Raw genomic sequence first — 22,061 nt, 5'->3', positions numbered from 1 at the left:
CTTGGATCTCTGTCTCCAGATTTTTTAATGATCACCATTCTAACTGGTGTGAGATAGTATCTCAATGCAGTTTTGATTTGCATTTCTCTAATGACCAGTGATGATGAGCATTTTTTCATATGTTTGTTGGCCTCATGTATGTCTTCTTTTGTAAAGTGTCTGTTCATATCCTTTGCCCACTTTTGAATGGGCTTGTTTTATTCCTGTAAATCTGTTTTAGTTCTTTGTAGATTCTGGATATCAGCCCTTTGTCAGATGGGTACATTGCAAAAATTTTTTCCCACTCTGTTGGTTGCCAATTCACTCTAATGACTGTTTTTTTTGCTGTGCAGAAGCTGTGGAGTTTGATTAGGTCCCATTTGTCTATTTTGGCTTTTGTTGCCAATACTTTTGGTGTTTTGGTCATGAAGTTCTTGCCTACGTCTATGTCCTGAATGGTTTTGCCTAGATTTTCTTCCAGGGTCTTTATGGTGTTAGGTCTTATATAAGAACAATTTTTAAAACAAGTTCTTGCTCTGTTGCCCAGGTTGGAAGATATCCTTGAACTCCTGGGCTCAAGCAATGCTCTCGCCTCAGCCTCCCAAGTAGCTGGGACTATAGGTGTGCGCCACCAAGCACAGCAAACCAAAGTCTTCTTTAAAACCATTGTGAGCACTTTAGCACAGAATACAACCTTAATGAAAATTTGTGCTAGGACCAGAAATCCAACCACTGAATGAACACACAGATCTGCATGGCATGTTTCCTATGTTTTTCAATACCAAGACCACTGCATTAACACTGAGAGTAAATGTCCCACACTTGTAAGCTGACTGTAATTGTACAAGGACTTTCTTGTCTTCTCTCTCAGTTGCTAGTCAGCAGTCAACAGGTTTCATCTATCAAAGATGTTTGCTAAAAAATAAGACCAAAAGACTTATTAAATAAAGCTTTAAAAGCTTTTAATAATATCATGTTGATATTTAGGCATGTATGCTTGGGGACACTTTTCAGCATCTAGTTTGAGTCTACACTGTGTGTCAGGGCCTAGCTTAGGCAATGGGGACTCTAGCAAAGAATAAAACAAAACCTCTGTTTTTAGGAAGTTTATATTCTAGAAGGAAGGGATACATGAACTTTTTTTTTTTCTGGCTGGAGTGCTCAGCTCACTGTAACCTCTGCCTCAAGTGACTCTCATGCCTTAGCCTTTCAAGTAGCTGGGAGCATAGGCACATGTCACCAGACCTGGCTAATCTTTGTATTTTTACTAGAGATGGGGTTTCACCACGTTGGCCAGGCTGGTCTTGAACTCCTGGCCTCAAGTGATCCACCCACCTCAGCCTCTCAAAGCGCTGGGATTACAGGTATAAGCCACCAAGCCCAGCCCACAGGAAGAAATTTTAACAAACAAGTGAAATAACAGCAGTAAAAATGTCAGGTTCTGGGAGAGCATTAAAATACTCTAATTTCGGGCCGGGCGTGGTGGCTCACGCCTGTAATCCCAGCACTTTGGGAGGCCGAGGCGGGTGGATCACGAGGTCAAGAGATCGAGACCATCCTGGTCAACATGGTAAAACCCCGTCTCTACTAAAAATACAAAAATTAGCTGGGCATGGTGGCGCATGCCTGTAGTCCCAGCTACTAGGGAGGCTGAGGCAGGAGAATTGCTTGAACCCAGGAGGTGGAGGTTGCGGTAAGCCGAGATCGCACCATTGCACTCCAGCCTGGGTAACAAGAGCGAAACTCCGTCTCAAAAAAACAACAACAAACAAACTGTAATTTCACAACAAAGAGTACCTGGACAGTCAGTCACCTTAGATGGCAAGGGCAGAGCTTTTTGAAGAGGTGACTATTCACTGAGATCTGAATTACAGAAAGACAGCCAGGAGGAGCTCTGGGCCATCCCTAAAGAAGAAGCATACTTGCTGCGTGAGCACTACAGAAGAGAGGCCGCCAGGCTCAGAGGCTCTCGTGAGGTTTTGTGAGGCAGGTTAGGGTTTGAATCTACTTCATGAGAAGATCTGCATTAGAGGAGGGAGAGCTGATTTCTGTGTCTACAAGATTGCTCCAGCTGTTGTGGAGAGGAGAGCTGAGGCCTGGGCTGTTTGTGGTGGAGGTGGGAATGGAAACTTGTGCAGATGGGGACATATTTTGCAATAGTCAACAGCGCTTGCTGATAGCTTTCCTGAGCAAAAAGGATGGCTCGTGGTGCCCCTACCAGATACGGGGAGGCCAGTGGCAGGGGAGAATCTGGGGGAAAAATTCAGATTCTATTTCACATGCTAGATTTTAGGGGGTTATAAGATGACTTGTGAGTTAAGGGTCAACAAAAGCGTATCCTTGTCTACCTCAGAACTTGATTAAGCTTTTTTTTTTTTTTTTTTTTTTTTTGAGACGGAGTCTTGCTCTGTTGCCAGGCTGGAGTACAATGGCGCGATCTCGGCTCACTGCAACCTCCTTCTCCAGGGTTCAAGCGATTCCCCTGCCTCAGCCTCCTGAATAGCTGGGACTACAGGCGCGCGCCACCACGCCCGGCTAATTTTTTGTATTTTAGTAGAGACGGGGTTTCTGCATTGGCCAGGATGGGCTCAATCTGACCTCGTGATCCACCCACCTCGGCCTCCCAAAGTGCTGGGATTACAGGTGTGAGCCATCACACCCAGCCCGGTCAAACTGTTTTAAAGTCATTTCTTCGGAATACCTGACAAAGAATGTCAGCAACATCACAAGGTGCCGCTTATGATACTAGTGGATCCCTCACACGCGCTGTGTCTAAATGGGGAGGACTGTGAAGAACATTCTTGGTAAGAAGCCACAGCTCCCAGGCTTCCGGAGCATGGTAATGCTTGTAACGGCATGCGTCTTGCTGGAATCCCTGGATTCCCTGCCTGTGGAATATGCACAAGAGATATCAGCTTGGATTAGGACACGGGGCTGTTCGGCCACTGACCGCAGGAACCCTGCTATGGGACATTTCTCCTTCACACCTAAGTTGACACTTGCGTGGGTGTGTAGGTGGCGTGAGTGACTAGCCCCTGAACTTCTATGTGGACGACTGTGAGCACTCCTGTTGAAGAAACATTCAGGATGTTGCCCTGTGGTGTGCCTACTTCCTGTCCTGTATCTTGCTAAGTAAAGCTAAGAAGGTCATGTGTGACCTATTTTGGTCTTGCGAATTTGACTGACTCATTCAACTTGAGACCACCCAAATGCTACAATGCAATCTCAAGAGGTGGTGCCATGTAGATAGATAAGCGTATCTGGAGTTCCAGTGAGAGATGAGAGCTGGAGATACACTTAACTTGGTTCAAAATTGTCAACATCATGAGAACTTGTGATGGCTAATGGATGAATAGCATGAAAAACAGTTTCTGGGAATTTTTATTAGAGAAGAACTCCATTTATTATTATATTTTCCTCTGAATTATCACAAGAAGTTTTAAGATGGAAAGGAGTAATTCTCAGGGGAACTGGCAATGGTGAACATGAGGGAGCTTTGCCAGATCTCTAGGTTTCAGCCCACTGAGGGTAGGCACATGCCTCGAACACCTTCTCTGCTTTTCTGGAAGCCTGCACAGTGCTAGGCACACAGCAAGCACTCAAGCATGACCTGATTAGCTTCAGAGGGAAAGGAGCTTACACTGTACCTGAATATCTTACCTTTTCTTGACTCATATTACTCTTCTTAACTTTCCCCATGCTTTTCTAATCTCTAGCTACCCATCAGTCCCCCCAAATCACAGCAGGGCACATGTTGCATAAGCCTGGTGATTCTAGATCCCCCAACTTTTTTTTTTTTGTGAGATGGAGTCTCACTTTGTCACCCAAGTTGGAGTGCAGTGGCACAATCTAGGCTCACTGCAAACTCCATCTCCCAGATTCAATAGATTTTCCTGCCTCAGCCTCCCGAGTAGCTGGTATTACAGGCACCCACCACCAAGACTGGCTACTTTTTGTATTTTTCAATAGAGATGCGATTTTACCAGGTCGGACAGGCTGGTCTTGAACTCGTGATCTCAAGTGATCTGCCCACTTTGGCCTCCCGAAGTGCTGAGACTACAGGCATGAGCCACTGTGCCTGGCCTCTAAATCTCCCAACTTTTCTTTGTACCTCCTGCAATTTTGCTGTTATCTTTATTAGCTGCACTCTCTAAGCGTTAGCTCTGAAGGATAAGCATTCTTGCTGAGGATAAATGGTACATGTGGTAGAGCAAAGTTGGTGGATTTCTGTGACCCAGTAGAAAGAAGGGCCCAATTGTACCTGTGAATTTGAAGGTTGGTATTGTCCAGTGTGACCAGCCCATTGGTGGCAGTCCTTCGGTAGCCTGCTGGGGGCCTTTCCAACATATCAATAGGATACCAGTATCGCACCAGCACACCTTCACTGCGGAGGTACGTTTCTACCTGCACCAATTCATTCACCTACAATAGGAAAAGAAAATGCCTGTTTGTGCTGCTTGCTTTTGTTTTTTTTTTCTCTCTCTCTCTGTTTGTGTGTGTGTGTGTGTGTGTGTGTGTGTGTGTGTGTGTGCATGTATTTTTAGACTGGGTTTTTAGGTATTATAATTTGTAATAATTGCTATTTCATGGACAAAACAAATAAAAGAGAATTCACAAAACATTTTTGAAACACATAAGTAATCTTATTACTATATAAACTTGCTACATGCTTTTCTAAGAAAATAACAAAATAACAAACATCAGAAATCAGGGAGATTTTATTTTTTTGAGATGGAGTCTCACTGTGTCATCCAGGCTGGAGTGCAGTGGCATTATCTTGGCCAAAAGATTCTCCTGCCTCAGCCTCCTGAGTAGCTAGGACTACAGGTACCCACCACTGTGCCCAGCTAATTTTTGTATTTTTAGTGGAGATGAGGTTTTATCATATTGGCCAGGCTGGTCTTGAACTCCCCATCTCAAGTGATCCACCGGCTTTGGTCTCCCAAAGTGCTGGGGTTATAGAGGTGAGCCACCATACCCGGCCAGGAATCAGAGAGATTTTAAATGAATTCCTTTTTTTTTTTTTTTTTTTTTTTTGAGACGGAGTTTCACTCTTGTTACCCAGGCTGGAGTGCAATGGCACGATCTCGGCTCACCGCAACCTCCACCTCCTGGGTTCAGGCATTTCTCCTGCCTCAGCCTCCTGGGTAGCTGGGATTACAGGCACGTACCACCATGCCCAGCTAATTTTCTGTATTTTTAGTAGAGATGGGGTTTCACCATGTTGACCAGGATGGTCTCGATCTCTTGACCTTGTGATCCACCCGCCTTGGCCTCCCAAAGTGCTGGGATTACAGGTTTGAGCCACCGCGCCTGGCCTTAAATGAATTCTTAAATGCAAATGTGAATTAACTACATAGTAGAAAGGCTAAAAGCCATTTATTAAAAAAAAAAAATTCAATCAAAAAATTTTTTAAATCAGACTATAGCAATAAACACTAGTTTCATGCCACTGATTTAATCCAAGTTCAAAGACATCTGCTTAGTACTGAGTGTTTTAGTTTTTCTATACCAGATGGAAAATTTTAATTAATACAATAAATTAAAGATTTTCAATGTAATCATGAGTTAGCAATTTAAAGAGAATAGTGCTATATTTCCAGCACACACTGTTGCTAGGTAAAATTTATGTTCATTGTTTTTATGTTAATAATATCTTAAAAGCAGGGAATCTGTCTGATAGCTTTATTTTATTTCTAGGGAAATAAAAAGCTCATACATATGCATTCTGGATGCAAATACCAATGCAATTTTCTTTTAGGAATTATTAAAATGGAGAGAATCAAATTACCTAAGAAATAACAGAATGATTACAATTAAGGACATTTTTATTTTTTGAATTTTTAGTTTCGCACATTTCCATTGCTCAGAAACATTGTCAGTAATGTATTTTCTTATAAATCAGGGTCAGAAGTTTGCATCAGAAGGCAGTGGGAGATTAAAAGTATTATTAATGGAATTTTCCATTTGAAAGTTCACCTCAGTGACCACGTCAGTAGCTCCTCTAAGAAAATTTAATGTAAAAATAAATCACAAAATAGAGTAAGATGATGTAATTTTTTTTTTTTTTTTTTTTTTGAGGCAGAGTCTCTGTTGCCCAGGCTGGAGTGCAGTGGCATGATCGTGGCTCACTGCAACCTCTGCCTCTAGGGTTCAAGTGATTCTCTGCCTCAGCCTCCTAAGTAGCTAGGATTACAGGTTTCAGCTACCATGCCCAGCTAATTTTTGTATTTTTAGTAGAGATGAGGTTTTGTCATATTGGCCAAGCTGGTCTCAAACTCCTGACCTCCAATGATCCACCTGCCTGGGCCTACCAAAAGTGCTGTGATTATAGGTGTGAGCTACCACACCTGGCCTGAAGATGTAAATTTTTTAAAGGTAACAAAGCATTAATGGAACCTAATATCATCTGTATCTCTCTAGATAGATACCAAAGTTTATATTTGTACAGTGATCTCTCTCTCTCTCTCTCTCTCTCTATATATATATATATATATATATATATATTTTTTTTTTGTTTGTTTGTTTTGTTTTGTTTTGTTTTGTTTTTTTTGAGATGGAGTCTCACTCTGTTGCCCAGGCTATAATGCAGTGGTGTGATCTTGGCTCACTGCAACCTCTGCCTCCCGGGTTCAAGTGATTCTCCTGCATCAGTCTTCCGAGTAGCTGGAATTATAGGCACGAGCCACCATGCCTGGCTAATTTTTGCATTTTTAGTAGAGACAGGGTTTCGCCATATTGGCCAGGCTGGTCTTGAACTCCTAACCTTGTGATCTGTCTGCCTCGGCCTCCCAAAGTGCTGGGATTATAGGCGTGAGCCACGACCCCCAACCTGATACCATTAATATTTTATCAGAGACTCTCAGGCTTGATCTGTATATTATTACACCAGATTTTCCTGCATAGGAAGCTTCTCAAATGCAAGGATATGCATGCAACCTTAGAATCACATAGTCATGGCTTTCAAACAGGAGTTTCTTTTCAAAAGAAAGCTTTGGCCTTGCCCTCTCTCACTCTCTTCTCTTCTCTGCCCCCACCCCTAAAAGTCCTAGCTATGCCCTAGGAGACAGCTTTGCAAAATGGAGGAGGAAACTACTGATTCAGTTTAATACACTCATTTTACAGATAGGGAAGTTAAGGCTGAGAGAATCAGTAAGATGACATGAACAAAATGATGGAGACAGGAACTCGCTCTGTTGACCAGGCTAGAGGACAGTGACACCATCACAGCTCACTGCAGCCTTGACGTTCCGGGTTCAAACAATCCTCCCACCTTAGCCTCCCACATAGCTGGGACTACAGGTATGCCCATCATGACTGACTAATTTTTTGTAGAGACAGGATCTCGCCATGTTGCCCAGGCTGGTCTTGAACTCCTGGGCTCAAGTGATCCTCCCTCCTTGGCCTCCCAAAGTGCTGGGATTACAGGTGTGAGCCACTATGCCTAGCCTATTTCTTTAATTTGTGTCTGTATGACCATTATGACAATGAGAGATCATCCATTCATCAAGGACAATCGGAAATTTTCCCTGGGAACTTCGGTAGATACAATGCAGGAACAGTTTGAACATGATGGACAGAAAATAATGGTAGAAGTGGTGTGGTCTAAAGGCACTGACGGCTTTGAGATTGGAAAGCCTGTCATCTATTGCCAGCCTGGATCTGAGTCTGTGAGGAAAGCTCAGGCAGGTCAATTGGTATTAGAGCATTTTTGCTTTGTGTCTTTGTCCCTGATTTGAAGAGAAACTCATCTGTATAATCACTTTGTGTGTGTGTGTGTGTGTGTGTGTGTGTGTGTGTGTGTGTGAGATGGAGTCACCCAGGCTGGAGTGCAGTGGCATGATCGTGGCTCACTGCAACTTCCGCCTCCAGGGTTCAAGCAGTTCTCCTGCCTCAGCCTTCTGAGTAGCTGGGATTACAGGCACGTGCCACCACACTCGGCTAATGTTTGTATTTTTAGTAGAGATGGGGTTTCACCATGTTGGTCAGGCTGGTCTCAAACTCCTGACCTTGTGATCTGCCCACCTCTGCCTCCTAAAGTGCTGGGATTACAGGCATGAGCCACCACACCCAGCTTGTATAATCACTTGTTAAGGTACTTGGGAGTCTGGGCATGAAAGCCTAAGTATGCATAAAAGACCTTATTAATCAGAACGGCTGTTCACTCACTGAATCAACATCTAAGACGACTCCATGAAGCCCAAAGGTTTTTAGCATCCCTCGGATGGCAAATTTCGGCAGAGCAGTTCCAACAGCACTACTGGCTACATTATTGCTGTCTGGAGAGCGGGTTACTACTGTGAGACCTGAGAAGTAAAAAGGGAGAAGTTTTTCAGGAAAAAATACCACTTCATCCGGGTCCTTATATTTTGCATCTTAAATAGCTCTCCAGATAAAAATAAAATAAATAAAATAAAATAGAATAAATACAATAAAATAAAATAGAATAAACACAATAAAATAAAATAGCTCCACAGGCTTTAAAAGAACCCTCAGTTTTGTTACAACCAAGCAAGAACACAATTCAGACTGGAAGGTAGCATAACAGAATGTTGTAAAAGCTCTTACAATTCAAGAATAAAAGGACAAATAAGCCAGTTTAAAATGGGCAACTAATTTTGTTTGTTTTTTGGGACAGAGGGTTGCTCTGTCACTCAGGCTGGAATACAGTGGTGTGATCTTGGCTCACTGCAACCTCCGCCTCCCAGGTCAGGTGATTCTCCTGCCTCAGCCTCTGGAGTAGCTGGGTTTACAGGTGTACACCACCATGTCCAGCTAATTTCTATATCTTTAGTAGATATGGGGTTTCACCACATTGGTCAGGCTGGTCTCGAACTCCTGACCTCAGGTGATCTGCCTGCCTTGGGCTCCCTAAGTGCTGGGATTCCAGGCGTGAGCCACTGTGCCCAGACAGTGGGCAAAGAATTTAAATAAACATTCCTCAAAACAGAAATGAAAAGATACAAATGAAAATATACTCAACATAATTAGTCATTAGGGAAATTCAAGTGAAAGCCACAATGAGATACTATCTCATGCCCACTAAAACAGCCAAAATAAAAAAAGACAATAAATAACAAGGATGTGGAGAAGCTGGAGCCCTCCTACATTGCTGATGGGAATGTAAAATGGTGTAATCACTTTGGAAACTAGTTTGGTCGTACTTCAAAAAGTTAAACATAAAGTTACCATGTGATACAGTAATTCTACCTGCACATATATATCCGAGACATGAAAACAAGTATCTATACAAAAATGTGCACACAAGTGTTCATAGCAGTATTATTAGTAGTAGATTAATGGTTCCCAGAGGCCAGTGGGGAGGAAAGAATGTGACGAGGGCACACAATTTCTTTTTGTGGGGATGAAAATGTTCTGGAATTAATTAAAGGCAATGTTTTGATGGTTGCACAGCTTTGTGAATATACTAAAACCACTAAACGGTTTACTTTACTTATTATTATTATTATTATTATTTTTGAGACAGAGTCTCACTTCTTCAGCCAGGTTAGAGTGCAGTGGTGCAATCTTGGCTCACTGCAACCTCACCTCCTGGGTCCAAGCAATTCTCTGCCTCAGCTTCCCAAGTAGCTGGGATTACAGGCACCACACACCATGCCCGGCTAAATTTTATTTATTTATTTATTTTTATTTTAATAGAGACAGGGTTTCTGCCTCAAGATTTCACTGGCAAAAAAAAAAAAAAGAGAGAGAGACAGGGTTTCACCATCTTGGCTAGGCTGGTCTTGAACTCCTGACATGATCCACTTCAGTCTCCCAAAATGCTGGGATTACAAGGTGTGAGCCACCGTTCCTGGCGTAAACTGTATATTTTAAAAAGGTATTTTATGATATGTGAATTATATCACACACACAAAAAAAAGAGACACGAAAAGTAAATATATATTCCTGCCCTGCCTGTGATGTTGTGGTATTTTTATGAAGGTCTTCTTGTAATTCTAAAAATAGTGGTTTTCAATTGTCTTTTTTGTGCTTTTCTGTATTTTCCTCATTTCCTTAAAATATGCAATAGATTTTTAACCAAAGATAACACATTCCATTAAAATTCTATAAAGCTCAATTTAGCCACTTGGATGTAGTTTATCATCTCAGAATCCAGGACTAAGCCTGAGAGGCCCATCTGCAATCTTTAGCCCGGGCCCTACCTCTCTTCTTGCGCAGCTGCCTGCCTCCCTCAGATCATGCTACTGAGCTCTGGGAAGTGGGAAGGGCCCCACCAAGGTTGCTCTAGGGCTTCGCATGGGGTGGTGTGGAAGAGGTCAGATTAGTCAGAGTAAGGAGAGTCACTCTAGGAGGGCCAGCAGCTGCTTGTGCACATTAAGGAAAATTGAACTTCTCATTTCATAGATGGAGTAAGGAGGAAAGCAAAACCTTTTCGAACTTTATCAATCGTGAACTTGTTTGCTTCATCTTTAATATCTTCAATGGTGGGAAGATAAAGGTCTCTTGGGATGCCACCATTCTCTTCGTAGAGAAATTCAACCGTCTGTCGGGCAATATCCACCATACCTAAAAAATATAACAGCACTGCATAACTCTCCAAAGAGTATGCACAGATCAACCATGACACTGACTTATACCTAGAGTGAAATCATAAGGGAATCTTTCAAACACTGTTTATGGCAGTACATAATCCTTTGGAGAAGGAAATTATGCAGTTATCTTCCATGTTTAGAAAACTAAATGCACTACTTTTAGGAATGTCTCAAATCTCTTCCACGTTAATACCAGCACTAAGGCCAGGCGCAGTGGCTCACACCCGTAATCCCAGCACTTCAGGAGGCTGAGGCAGGTAGATCACTTGAGGCCAGGAGTTCAAGACCAGCCTTGCCAACATGGTGAAACACTGTCTCTACTAAAAATACAAACATCAGCCAGGTATGATGGTGGGTGCCTGTAATCCTAGCTACTCGGGAGGCTGAAGCAAGAGAATCACTTAAACCCAGGAGACAGAGTTTGCAGTGAGCCAAGATGGCACCACTGCACTCTAGCCTGAGCAACACAGCGAGACTCAGTCTCCAAAAAAAAAAAACAAAACCCAAGCACTACTGTGCAAAGGTATAAGAATACTCACTGTAGCACTGTTGGTAGATAATAACAAAAAAGTGAAAAAAACCAAAGTGTTCATCAGTATAAAATGGCTAAAAACGGTCCATTAAATAATGTTATTTCATTTTTGTCAACTAAAAATAACAAATTACAGGACAAATGGAGAGGAAGAAGAAAGTGAGAGTAATGGTTATTTCTTTTCCTTCTTTTGTTTTAGACAGGATCTTACTCTGTCACCCAGTCTGGAGTACAGAGGCACAATCTCAACTCACTGCAACTTCCGTCTCCCAGGCTTAAGTAATTCTTGCACCTCAGCCTTCTAAGTAGGTGGGATTACAGGCGCACACCACCACACTCAGCTAATATTTTTGTATTTTTAGTAGAGATGGGGTTTCACCATGTTGCCTAGGCTTGTTTCAAACTCCTGACCTCAAGTGATCCACCCACCTTGGCCTCCCAAAGTGCTGGGATTATAGGTATGAGCCACCGTGCCTGGCCATGTTTATGTCTTTACATACTTTTTACTTCAATAAACACATGTTGCTTATTTAGGAGAGAAAGAGGGCTATACGAGTTTCTTCTATCCACTTATTGAGATTGCTCTTTCTTCCCAGAGAAAGAACATATGGTTATGTTTGATAGCAACAGCTACTATTAATTAATAAACCAATTAAAGAAATGTCCATAGACCTGGGGGAAAAGATTGTGGGAGGACAGCAAGGTGGGCATAATTCCTCTACGTCCCGTTGTTGCCTTAGACCCCACAGTGCCCAGGACATTGTGGGTGAAAAGGTAGGTGTTGGTCGGGGTGGTGGCTCATGCCTGTAATCCCACTTTGGGGTGGGAAGACTGCTTGAAGCCAGGAGTTCGAGACCAGCCCGAGCAATGTAGCAAGACCCTGTCTCTACAAAAAAATTTAAAAATTAGCCAGGCATGGTGGTAAGTGCCTGTAGTCCCAGGTACTCAGGAAGCTGATGCAGGAGGATCTCTTGAGCCCAAAAGTTTGAGACTGCAGTGAGCTATGATCACACCACTGCACTCCAGCCCAGGTAATATAGAGTGAGAGTCTGTCTCAAATAAATAAATAAATAAACAAACAAAGCAGGTGTTGATAGAATCTGCTTTTTTTACGCAAAGCCTAACTCCATCCCACTTACCTACATTTTTTTTTTTCTTTGTTGAGGCAGAGTCTTGCTCTGTTATCCAGACTGAGTGCAGTGGAGATCTGGGCTCACTGCAACCTCCACCTCCCGGGTTCATGCAATTCTCCTGCCTCAGCTTCCCGAGTAGCTGGGACTATAGGCATGTGCCACCACGTCCAGCTAATTTTTTGTATTTTTAGTAGAGACAGGATTTCACCATGTTAGCCAGGATGGTCTCGATATCCTGACCTCGTGATCCACCCGCCTCGGCCTCCTAAAGTGCTAGGATTACAGGTGTCAGCCACCATACCCAGCCTCTACCATTCTTTTATTCACTAGTCTTGCTGCAAGGAAAAGGCATGGCAATTTTCTGAGCAGAGTTTAAAAGGGAGCTGTGATTAGAGACAGATGCTTTTGGAAAAAAGTGTTAGAATAAACAAGAAATTGTGACCTAATATTAGAAGATTATGGAACAACAATCTGCAATGTTTTCAAAAGGTACAGTGGGTATGACAAAAAATTTTTGTCTGTTTATTAATTATATTTTTGGAGACAGAGTGGCTAGAGTGCAGTGGTGTGATCTCAGCTCAGTGAAGCCTCCACATCCCAGGTTCAAGTGATTCTCCTGTCTCAGCCTCAGGAGTAGCTTGGATTCCAGGCATGCGCCACCACACCTGGCTAATTTTGTACTTTTAGTAGAGATGGGGTTTCACCATGTTGGCTAGATTGGTCTCAAACTCCTAACCTCAGGTGATCTACCACCTCAGCCTCCGAAAGTGCTGGGATTACAGGCGTGAGCCATAGCACCTGGCCAAAAATACTGTTTACTAAGCAGGAATCAAGGAACAGTGAGAGACTGCCAAGTCAACCTTGCAGAACACAGATTCCATTTTAAATATGGGAAAAGCCCACAGATGTTAAGGAATTTTCTCAAGTCCACACAGCTGGTAAATAGTGTGGCTTCAGATCTGACTCTTTACCACCAGACCACAGAGTTTCCCATTACAACCACTCCAGCTTCATTGCAGCAGTCCATCAACCCAAAATATTCAGCTAAATTGACAAGCAAATAAAAGTCCAGCAATGAAAACAAAAGAGCAGAGTCCACTAAAGGTAAGGCTGAAGACACTGTTAAGTCTGGTGTAACATTAGATGAGTCTCTCCTGATTTATGGATTTTCATCTAACTCCTCACTTCAAGTCATGAAGTAAGCTCCTTAGCAGAACAAAAAGTACCAGACCTAGTTGTAAGGCCCCCTTTATCTGATCCAGGCCTGATTTCCGCTCTGCTTCATTGCGGAAGCGTCTTCGGATAGTAGGAAAAACCTTGGTCTCCCAAGCTTTCACCAGCAGGGCGTAGTGGTCCTCCTGGAAGGAAAAGGAACCTCATGAATGGAGGAGAAGGAACATCTGGTACAGGCATCACTGCTTCCCTAACTTTTAGCCCTCACCCTGAGGTCTTCACCCCACTTAAATGCCAGTAATAGAAAGATCAGGCATGGACCCCTGTACTAGATACAACCCCAGATGCAAGGGGAGGGAAGAGCTAGACTAGGGCAAGCTCTTCCTTTTCCTCTAAAGAAGCCATAGAAGACATCAGCATTAACTTCGAGGCCCTGCCCTTCGCCATGGCATCTGACAGTGACAATGATGCTGGCACCAGTATTGCATCAGACCCAGGCACTCATGGGCCACCATGCTAGATCCTTTCACAGGATTTTGAGCTATTGCAAACCACTTCATTCTCTAGTATCTGGATCTTCACTGGGCAAAATGGCTCAGCGGATACCGCTACTGATAGGGGTTTGGAAAAATGAACACTCTAAAGTCACTGTTCAAGCACAATGATGTCACTGAGAGTAACAACACCAGCAGTCTTATATTAAAATCACTCCCCAAGGTTTGTCTTAGTCACCAGGGAGCTAAGCAAATACTGCCGAATCCTGAACTAGACCTTCTGTCTCTTACCTGAGGGATATCATCATCGTCATCATCATCGCTTTCATCATCTGCAATGGGAGGCGGGTGAGGGTCTGGGCCAGAGGTGATGAAATTCTCATAGCTTAGCTCAACTTTATAATGACAGGAGGTGTCACTATCGTATTCTGTAACAGAGCACAAGGACAGCAAATTATAAACAAGAGCAGGCTGGAATAATCCTTAACTTCTCACCCTCAGACAAACTAGATTATCTTAATTTGCATGATAGGAAGACTCCTAGTACGCTGAGGAATTTTAAAACACGGACTCTAGGAATAACTAATTATCTATAATTACCCTGAATCCTAAAATAGTTTTTATGAGTATAATTCATTCAATTCAGAGAAGAATTTAGGAAGTCCTTCACTATGAGATAGAACCAAACAGACTCTTTTTTTTTTTTGAGACATCAGCTCACTGTGTTGCCTAGGCTGGCGTGCAGTGGTGCAAAGACAATTCGCTTAAGCGAAACCTCCTGGACTCCAGTGATCCTCTCACCTCAGTCTCCTGAGTGGCTGGGACTACAGGCATGTGCGCCACCATACCTGGCTTTTTTTTTTTTGAGACAGAGTCTCAGTCTGTCATCAGGCTGGAGGGCAGTGTCATGATCCCGGTTCACTGCAACTTCCGTTTTCTGGTGTCAAGCAATCCTCCTGTAGCTGGGACTACAGGCACGCACCACCACACCTGGCTAATTTTTTTGTATTTTTAGTAGAGACGGGGTTTCACCATGTTGGTCAGGATGGTCTCGATCTCTTGATCTCGTGATCCGCCCACCTCAGCCTCCCAATATTTTTAAAATTTTCTATAGACACAGGGCCTTAGAAAATTTATGTTGCCCAGGTTGGTCTCAAATTCCTGGGCTCAAGCAATCTTCCTTCCTCGACTTCCCATTGTTGGGATTAAAGATGTGAGCCACTGTGCCTGGCCCTAAACAGAATCTTAAAACAGTTTGCAAACCAGTATCCCACAGGCCAAATATGGCTTGCAGACATCCTTACTTTGGTGAGCTGTTTTATTTAATTTTATAAAAAAATTGTTCAAGTAATCATAAAAGTTTTCGGTGCCCACCTATATACCCACCACTTAGCATTTTATTATTCGGTAATTACCTTGGTTTTAGGATAATTTTTGAAAATAAGTAACACTGTGACTCATGAGAAGACTTCATACAAAGTGCTGGGGCTCTAGTGGTCTTGCAATGGCTGCCCTGGGGCAAGGCAGGCTTCCTGGAAATCGGGATGCACTTTGGTCTGCTATGCTTCCTCCTGCTCCCCTCCTTCTTTCACCAGGCCTGTGACCCCATTACTAATGGACACTTGGGTTTGCAACTGCTGATTGTAATGAGGATGACCCAGTGCAGTGGGTTTATGGAATTCATAGCATTCATGGTCCCAGGAAGCCATGGAGGCAGTTAAGTCCCAGGAGACGACTTACGTTGCTGAGCGGTGGCCACGGCAGCAATCCGGCATGGCGGCCCATGAGTGCCTGGGTCTGATGCAATACTGGTGCCAGCATCATTGTCACTGTCAGATGCCATGGCGAAAGGTAGGGCCTCAAAGTTAGCACTGATCTCTTCTGCTAGGTCAGTGCACAGGTCGGCAGCATTGCGGTGAGCCTGCCCTTCCGCGTAGGCAAATGGCCGGGAGCCAAAGTTAGCTCGGGTTTTGGTGTTCTGGAAAGGAGATCAAACGAAGGATTTGGAAAGAATTAGGTTAATTTTTATTTTTGCAAGAGCCCAAGGTGCAGCTCACTAAACATCATATTGGAAGAATAGCCCAAGGTGTGTGCTGGCAAGAGAAACCAGGCAGGGGCTGGAGTAACTGAGCATACCTGTGCTCAGAGCCCTGCACAACCAGCCCTGCCTCCCTACCCTCACTTCACACTTTCATGCTCTTTGCTGCTCAAACACATTGACCTTTCCTGTTTCCAACACTGCTCCTCTCTACCCAACACCAGCACCCATGCTGTTTCTTCCACCTGGAACATTTTGTCCAACTCTGTCTAGTTAAGACCAGTTAATATTACAGACATGGCTCAAGCAGCACTTCTTCAGATTAAAGAGACACAAGATCAGATGTGCTTGCTACTTGCTTCTAGGAAGTCTATGATTCTCATTCATAGCATTTATTAGTCTGTGATTACGTACATACACATGTATATTTACGTGATTATTTGACAACTGTCTGATTCCTCCAACTGATCATAACATGATGAAGACAGAGATCATATCTGTTTTGCTCACTGCTACATACCCAGAGCTTAGCATAGTGCTTGACAGTTAATTGTTCAATAGATATTTGTTGAATGAATGAATGGAATAGGCTGAGAAATGCTGCTTTAAATTACTGGCATCATTAAGTCATTCAACAAATACAGAGATAAAAGATGGTACCAGAGACATGGTACAATGCCAGATCCTACAGGACCTTGTAGGTTATTTTTTTAAAAGATGGAGTCTCACTATGTTGCCTGGAGTGCAATGACTATTCATAGGGGTGCAATCATAATGCACTGTGGCCTAGAACTTCTGGGCTCAAGTGATACTCCCACCTCAGCCTCCAGAGTAGCAGAGACTACCCTGGCACCACCACACATGGTATCTTGTAAGTCATTATAAAGACTTGGGCTTTTGCCGGGTGCGGTGGCTCAAGCCTGTAATCCCAGCACTTTGGGAGGCCGAGGCGGGTGGATCACGAGGTCAAGAGATCGAGACCATCCTGGTCAACATGGTGAAACCCCGTCTCTACTAAAAATACAAAAAAATTAGCTGGGCATGGTGGCACGTGCCTGCAATCCCAGCTACTCAGGAGGCTGAAGCAGGAGAATTGCCTGAACCCAGGAGGTGGAGGTTGCGGTGAGCCGAGATTGCGCCATTGCACTCCAGCCTGGGTAACAAGAGCGAAACTCCGTCTCAAAAAAAAAAAAAAAGACTTGGGCTTTTAAAGTGTGTAACATGAGAAGCCACTGATTGGATAGTAACATTCTAACCAACATTTTAAAAAGATCACTGTGATTACTGGGTTGAAAAGACATGTATTGGTGGGGTGTGGTGGTTCACACCTGTAATCCCAGCACTTTGGGACGCTGAGGTGGCTAGATAACCTGAGGTCAGAAGTTTGAGATCAGCCTGGCCAACATGGAGAAACCCCGTCTCTACTAAAAATACAAAAATATTAGCCAGAGCCGGGCGCGGTGGCTCAAGCCTGTAATCCCAGCACTTTGGGAGGCCGAGGCGGGTGGATCACTAGGTCAAGAGATCGAGACCATCCTGGTCAACATGGTGAAACCCCGTCTCTACTAAAAATACAAAAAATTAGCTGGGCATGGTGGCACGTGCCTGTAATCCCAGCTACTCAGGAGGCCGAGGCAGGAGAATTGCCTGAACCCAGGAGGCGGAGGTTGCGGTGAGCCGAGATCGCGCCATTGCACTCCAGCCTGGGTAACAAAAGCGAAACTCCGTCTCAAAAAAAAAAAAAAATATTAGCCAGGCATTGTGGCAGTCGCCTATAATCCCAGCTACTCCGGAGGCTGAGGCAAGAGAATTGCTTAAACCTGGGAGTCAGAGGTTGCAATGAGCTGAGATTGTGCCATTGCACTCCAGACTGGGTGACAGAGCGGGACTCCACCTCAAAAAAAAAAAAAAAAAAAGATATGTATTACCTTAGAGATGTCCTGAAGAAAAAAAAAACAACAAGACGTGTGAACGGGCAAGAATGGGGGCTGGGAGAGGAGTTAGAACACTGTGACGAGCTACCCAAGGGAGGATGGTGGCAGAGCCCAGTTGTTGAGGGAGGAATGGGAGAAGTGGTCAGTTCTAGATACATTTTGAAGGTTAGAACCAAGATACGCTGACAGGTTGAATGTGGAGCAGGGGAAAAAAGAGGAGTCAAGAATATCAAGGGTTTTGGCCTTAGCAACTGTGAGCATGTAGCTGCCATTTCCTGAGATGAAGAAGACTGGGGAAGTGGCAGCTTTGGGTTTGGGGCAGAGGTAGCCTCAGTCTTGGTCATGTTAACTTTGACATGCCAATAAGGCATCTCTTTAGAGATGCTGCCTAGGCTGCTGGGTATGTGAGCATAGTTTAGGGAAAGGTCTGGGATAGAGATAATGGATTTGGGAGCTACCAGCATGTAGTAAGTAATGTTCCAGAACATTGGATATTAATAGATGCTCCTTAAGAAACAAGAGTTCCATGATTAAATATGTGTGAGGATGCCGGTGAACTAAGCTGAACTTACGAACCTTTACTGAAGGATCTCTCCAAATTTTTGATATACTGAGCAACCAAAGAGAATCACTTTCAAAATTTACTTGATCACAGAATCATTTTACTGACATTTGAAAGAACTCTAGTGTTCCTTGCATTGTTGTCTGGGAAAGGTTGCTAAAAGGATGCCAAAGCAATGAAACACTATGTTCCTGATACAGTATGGTTCAATCTAAGACTGTGGGGTCAACACAAAGGAAGGCACACACTGGCTCAGGCTGGCTCTGCCCTTCCTCTGTCTTTTGTGTACCAATATTATGCACGATGAGGGCACGTTTGGTTCCTTTCATTTTTCCATTTCTAACAGGAACACATGATGAAGGAGAATTTGTTTTCCTTTCCCAACAAGGTAACCTGCCTTTTTCTGAATGTGAACCACTGGCCACATGCCACCAGAGACGTCTTCGAGATGAGGTGAGAGGCGCTGCCCACAGTACGTGAAGTACACCCGGCCCTTGGCTGGCTGTCCTGGAGGAGGTGGAGTACCCTCGGTTCTCTCCCAGCCAATTCCTGCCACATCACCTACAGCAGAGAATGGTAAGGGCAACAAATTAATCCCTTTTATTAAGTAAATTTTAAATTTGCAACCAGAGTGACACTCTACAAATCACTGTTTATGCCCTCATTTACTTCTGAAAAGGACATGAAGTTATTGTATTTCCTTATTTATCTGAAGTGCAGTGGTGTGGTCTCAGCTCACTGCAACCTCTGCTTCCCAGGTTCAAGCAATTCTCCTGCCTCAGCCTCCCAAGTAGCTGGGATGACAGGCACCCACCACTATGTCTAGTTAATTTTTGTATTTTTAGTATAGATGGGATTTTACCATGCTGGCCAGGCTGGTCTTGAACTCCTGGCCTCAGGCAATTTGCCCACCTAGGCCTCCCAAAGTGTTGGAATTACAGGCATGAGCCACAGCGAATGGCAGAAGTTATTGTATTTAGATATAAAGTAACATAACAGAAGCAAATTTTAAAAAGCTTTCAGAATTTTTTTTAGAAAATGCCTAGTGTCTGTGTTAAATTAGTTACCACAATTACATGTTAAATTTAGCCTTTATTTTCCTGGCAGGCAAGACAAAAACAAAAACAAAAACAAAGGCATCATTTTTAAAACAGAAAAATATAAGTTTTTCTCTTTTGACATGTGGAGGATTACTTATGACAAATAAGTACAAAGATAATTGTAATTCCATCTCTGGTGGAATATTCAGAAATGGCCTCAAAATAGATAATTTAATGCCAGATGTGATGGTTCACACCTGTAATCCAGCATTTTGGGAGACCAAGGTGGGAAGATCGCTTGCGCACAGGAGTTCAAGACCAGCCTAGGCGACACAGTGAGACCTCGTCTCTACAAAAAACATAAAAACTAGTCAGGCATAATGGTGTGTGCCTGTAGTCCCAGTTACTCAGGAAGGCTGAGGTGGGAGGATCACTTGAGCCCAGCAGGTTGAGGCTGCAGTGAGCTGTGATTGCACCACTGCACTCTAGCCTAGGTAACAGAGTGAGACCCAGACTCAAAAAAAAAAAAGAAGAAGAAAAAGAAAAAACATACATATTTTAAACTCCACCCACAATGTAAGCTAAAGATAGACCATTAAATTCCATTATGTTCCCTACTTGTAAGTATTTAAGGCATTTTGCAAAATGTTAAGGTAAATAACATAATCCAGGCTGCTATCTAATAAGATGACTGGACACCGGGGTAGGCCTTACAGAACACAAGAAGAGCCTGTCTGTTGCATCAGCACTTAATATCGGCTGCCTCAGGCAAGCTGTTAGCACATGTGGCCTATACTTTATCTGTTGTAAACTCTCCAGTAAGTGCATGAACTTCTAAGGTTCTGTTTTAATCACAGAGTTTCCTATTGCTTAGGTACCACAGAAATGGGAGCTTCCCACTGGCTAGGGACTTGTCATTGTTCACCACAGCATCCCCAGGCCCAGAAGAGGGCCTAGCAGGTAGGAGATGCTCAGCAAGTATCTGTTGATGAATGGAAGCCCAGGTATTGGTATAGGGGTGAGATTCTGTTATAAAGATTGGATTCTAATTCCTATTCCTTTGCAGACATATTTCTCTAGGAAAAGGGTAGTCTGTGTGCCCACAGTCCACTCCCAAAATGCTGGAATTACAGGGATGAGCCACTGCGCCTAACCCAATAAGGCATTTCTCGAGTGCCTCATGGCTAGTGGTGGAGTTCCATTTTTTTGAAGCTATTTATCTGCTCATTAATGAATAAGTGAAGACTACAGAGAGAAGCAAAATCTCCGAATTATCTAATAATGAAAGAACAAAAGTACACATAACTCTGGAGTTACCAAATGGAGGCTCTAATGGTGAGGGCTCATAAAGCCAGGGATTTGGTGTAAACTAGGGGGCAGCAAGTTTGTTTTTTACTAAATGATGACAAATTGCCCATTTCCAGTTGCTAAATTTATTTAACTTTAACCTATTTGACCCAAACCTGACACCAGTAGAATCACACAGGGTGAAAAAACTCCCACTGCACTCACCAGGGGAGAGAGTTACGTCTAAGCGAACGCTCTTCCACTGTAACAAACTGGAGCCATTGTAGTGCACAGCTCGACCATTGCTATGAAAAATACAAAGAAGGGAGGTCAAAGACAAGAAAGAGAAGCCTCACTGGCCAACACACAAACAGAGAAGTGGTGAAGTGGGGAGCGGGGGGCAGCACTGTGAGATTATTGTATCACTTCAGTATTAAAATACCTGTACCAGTATTTCCCAAGCTATATTCCTAGAATTTGGGAAATAAACAAGTTTTTTAAAAATTACAGGACAATTAGAAAGGAATCTTATTAATGTACACTGGAAATCTCCAGAAAGGAAAAATAATGCTCTCCTTTCCCCAAACTCATTGAAGACAGAGCTCTATTTTGACTTCCTAAACACCTATACACACCTTGTAGGAAGCTACCGTTCTCTGCCAAACTGAGCTACTTCTTTTACTTACTTATGAAAAAGGCAAGTGCCCACTGGATTAGTCCAAGCCCCATCTCGCTTCTCCGCTTCTGTAGTGAAGCCAAAGGAAACTATGGGCCCGGTGTCATCATCAGTGTCTCCATAGGAAACGATTTCAATTTCCCAATAAAAAGACGGGGCCTGAGGAGACACCAGAAGACAGCAGCAATCAGAGGGCTAAGCCTGGGCCTGAAACATGCTTTTTCTTTCAAATTTGAAGAAAAGACACAAAACACAGTATGTCATGTGATGTCTCACCTGAACTGGCAGTGGTGATGTGGCATAGATAAAAGTGCCCCGGGGCAGGCCTCCCCCAGCACTGGGGTCAGCCAGGAAGGTAACGGAGGTAAGGTGAGACGAGAACATGCAGGCTCGAACAGGTGGAAACACTCGAGAGGGGCTCCAAGTAATCTCTTTGGGCTACATTGGGGAGAAAAACCCATATTCAGTAGAACTGCAAACACCAATCCCTTTACTCTCTCAAAGAAGAAAAAGAAATACATATGTATTTGCCTATATTTCAATACCATCAGATAAAATGTGTATGTATATATATATATATATATATATATACACACACATATTTCAATACCATCAGATAAAATATGTATGCATACACACACACACACACACACACAC

The 22,061-nt window shown here is 43.4% G+C and overlaps 1 protein-coding gene across 10 annotated transcripts in view; it reads right to left on the bottom strand.

Annotated features, from left to right (window-relative positions):
• Positions 1-22,061, bottom strand: part of HECTD4 (HECT domain E3 ubiquitin protein ligase 4) — a 238,568-nt gene that overhangs the window by 39,268 nt on the left and 177,239 nt on the right. For all 10 annotated transcript variants that reach the window (XM_074402205.1, XM_074402206.1, XM_074402207.1 and 7 more), the window contains exons 46-55: positions 21,681-21,842; positions 21,415-21,563; positions 20,954-21,033; positions 18,799-18,962; positions 15,608-15,845; positions 14,159-14,295; positions 13,432-13,558; positions 10,372-10,509; positions 8,149-8,285; positions 4,241-4,401 (exon numbers count right to left, since the gene is read on the bottom strand). In XM_074402205.1, the coding sequence (XP_074258306.1) occupies positions 4,241-4,401; positions 8,149-8,285; positions 10,372-10,509; positions 13,432-13,558; positions 14,159-14,295; positions 15,608-15,845; positions 18,799-18,962; positions 20,954-21,033; positions 21,415-21,563; positions 21,681-21,842 (1,493 nt within the window). The remainder of the gene's footprint in view (positions 1-4,240; positions 4,402-8,148; positions 8,286-10,371; positions 10,510-13,431; positions 13,559-14,158; positions 14,296-15,607; positions 15,846-18,798; positions 18,963-20,953; positions 21,034-21,414; positions 21,564-21,680; positions 21,843-22,061) is intronic.

The sequence above is a fragment of the Saimiri boliviensis genome, chromosome 7 (assembly GCF_048565385.1).
Source record: "Saimiri boliviensis isolate mSaiBol1 chromosome 7, mSaiBol1.pri, whole genome shotgun sequence".
Taxonomy (NCBI): Eukaryota; Metazoa; Chordata; class Mammalia; order Primates; family Cebidae; genus Saimiri; species Saimiri boliviensis.
The sequence above is the reverse complement of the archived record's forward strand: the minus strand, read 5'-3'. Positions and strand labels throughout refer to the sequence as shown.